A 2242-nucleotide genomic window follows, 5' to 3' on the forward strand; every position below is an offset into this window, starting at 1 on the left:
CAGGGAGCTGCCTTCCTCGCTGCTGCTGATGCACTCGCTGGCGCTGCTCCTCTCGTTGGTGATGAAGCTGCCCTGGTCGTCGTGGAAGCTCATCTGGGGAGACAGCTAGGTGAAGGGAGGGCCAGGCGGGGCCCCGAGGGAGACTGCGGCAGGGGCCGAGGTACGGAGGACTGGAAGGCCCGGGGCAGCGGAGGCATGGCCCAGGGGCTGGATGGGGTCGTCCGGGGGGTCAGCCTGAGGTTGTGAGTGGGACAGCCTGAGCTGGCTAGGGAACCTGAGACCCGGTACATGGGGTGGCCTTGGCTAGGGGGTTGTTGAAGCTTGAGCCAAGGGTGGGATAGCTCCAGCTGGGGAGCAGGGTGTCCTGGGAGACAGGGAGGGAGAGCCTGGGGCACAGCCTTCGGGGCAGCAGGCCTCTGGCAGGAGCCCCGGGACCCCAGTCCCCTTACAGGCCCCCTGCCCGCCTCCTCCCAACACACATGCCTGTGTGCTCACCTCCTCGTAGTCATTCTCAGGGCTCAGGAAATCCTCCACGATGGTGACCCGGGGGCCCAGCTGCTCACTCAGCGCATCCAGGAAGCGGTCAGTGTCCCGGCTTCGCACAGGGCGGGAGAAGGCGAAGAGCTTCCGGCGGCTGGAGGGGCGGCGGCTGGGGTCCGGGCTGGGGGGGCTCTCAGCGCAGACAGGCCCGGGGCCCGGCTGAGGGGAAGGTGCCCGGCTGCTGTCCAGGCTGGCGTAGGGGGGGGACTCAGAGCTGCTGGGGGAGGCCAGGCCCTCTGAGCACAGCGGGTAGTAGCAGGGGGAGGGCAGGAGCTGCTCGCTGGGCCATGAGATGCTGGACCGGGTCCTGGGCCCTGCAGTGGGGGGTGGGCCATGAGGATCCCTCTTGGGTCAGTGCCTCAGTTCCAGCGCAGGCTACGGGGAGGGTGCCAGAGCTGGTGGGCTCTGTGCCCCTGGGCACCTTTCTTTCCCTCTCTGGACACAGCGCAGGAAGACTCTGGTAACTCTGCCTCTCCAGGTCTTCCCTGAGGGTGATCGGAGGCCAGAGTGGATGGAGGGCGTGCTGGTGGGCCCAGGACAGGCAGACCCTGCTCATCCTGGAGAGGATCCCCGGGTCCCACCCGGAACCCACTGAACACAAGGCGAGGGCGAGGGGGAGTCCAGACCAAAGTCTCGGGGTACCTCCCATAACCAGCAAGTCTTTGGCTCACAGAAGTATTACCCAGGGGTCCTGCCTTCGGAAATGCAGAGAAACCGTTGTGCGAGCAGCCATCTTCGCAGCTGAGCCATTCACAGAGCAACGCACCCTATCTAGTCTATGCAACGGCCACATGCTCACTGAGGACCCCACCCCTTGGGAGCAGCCCTCCACTTTTCCAGATCCACAGTGGGGGTGAGGATCAGAGAGGGGACTCAGGAGGGGGGCCAGGACAAGGTGGATCTTGATGGCCCCTAGCCACGTAGGCTGACAGGGTTCCCCAGGATTCAGTCCCACGGCCACAAAGGAAAAAGGGGCTCCAGAGGGGTATGCCTGGGGGTGGGGGCAACACCCAGCCAGCTGCCCAGGAGGCAGGAGCGGCCCTCGGGAGCCAGGGCTGGAAAGCCCCTACCTGCTGGGCCTGCTGCGCTGGGCAGTGGTGGGGAGGCGCGGGCTCGAGAGCTGGTCCCCATCTTCCCTTTGAAGCTGCTGCTCAGGCGGGACTCGAGCTCCGCGTAGACGGCTGACATCTTCCGGGAGAGGTGAGGTGCGGGTGAGTCTAGTCGGCCCTCGTCTTCCCCCACACACGGCCTCAGAGGCAGGCCTGGGTGGTCTGGGAGGCCAGGGTCTGCCCCACCTCCATGGGCCACCCATTCCCAGCTCCCCACTGACACCAGGAGCAGGGTGGAGAGAAGGTCTCACCATCTTGGGGTTGGGCGTCTCAGGGAGGGATGTGCCGTCACCTGCCTGGCGCTCGCCTGGGATGGGAGGAAGAGGCATCTCCGGACAGTCGCTAGGGCCTGCCGGGGGAATCAGGAGGGCCGAGTCCACCACGGGGCGGGGGGTCTAGTGACTGCCTCTGAGCTCTAAGGGTTAGACCCCAGCCCAGGCCCTGGAGAAAGAACCACCAAGCCCTGCAGACCCGGGGGGAGGAAGCACCCGCTCAGCCCATTCGGGGATGTCTCATCTCGCCAAGCCCATTTTGCAGATGGGAAAACCGAGCCCTGGCCCCACACCACACCCCCCGCCCCGCCACCCTGGCTT

The 2242-nt window shown here is 66.1% G+C and overlaps 1 protein-coding gene across 1 annotated transcript in view; it reads right to left on the reverse strand.

Annotated features, from left to right (window-relative positions):
* GRID2IP (glutamate receptor, ionotropic, delta 2 (Grid2) interacting protein) overlaps positions 1-2242 on the reverse strand; it is a 32845-nt gene that overhangs the window by 7901 nt on the left and 22702 nt on the right. Inside the window, exons 8-11 of the mRNA XM_010845784.1 lie at positions 1901-1998; positions 1611-1728; positions 496-854; positions 9-93 (exon numbers count right to left, since the gene is read on the reverse strand). Coding sequence (XP_010844086.1) covers positions 9-93; positions 496-854; positions 1611-1728; positions 1901-1998 — 660 coding nt within the window. The remainder of the gene's footprint in view (positions 1-8; positions 94-495; positions 855-1610; positions 1729-1900; positions 1999-2242) is intronic.

This window comes from Bison bison, unplaced genomic scaffold (genome assembly GCF_000754665.1).
Source record: "Bison bison bison isolate TAMUID 2011002044 unplaced genomic scaffold, Bison_UMD1.0 scf7180017864223, whole genome shotgun sequence".
Classification (NCBI taxonomy): Eukaryota; Metazoa; Chordata; class Mammalia; order Artiodactyla; family Bovidae; genus Bison; species Bison bison.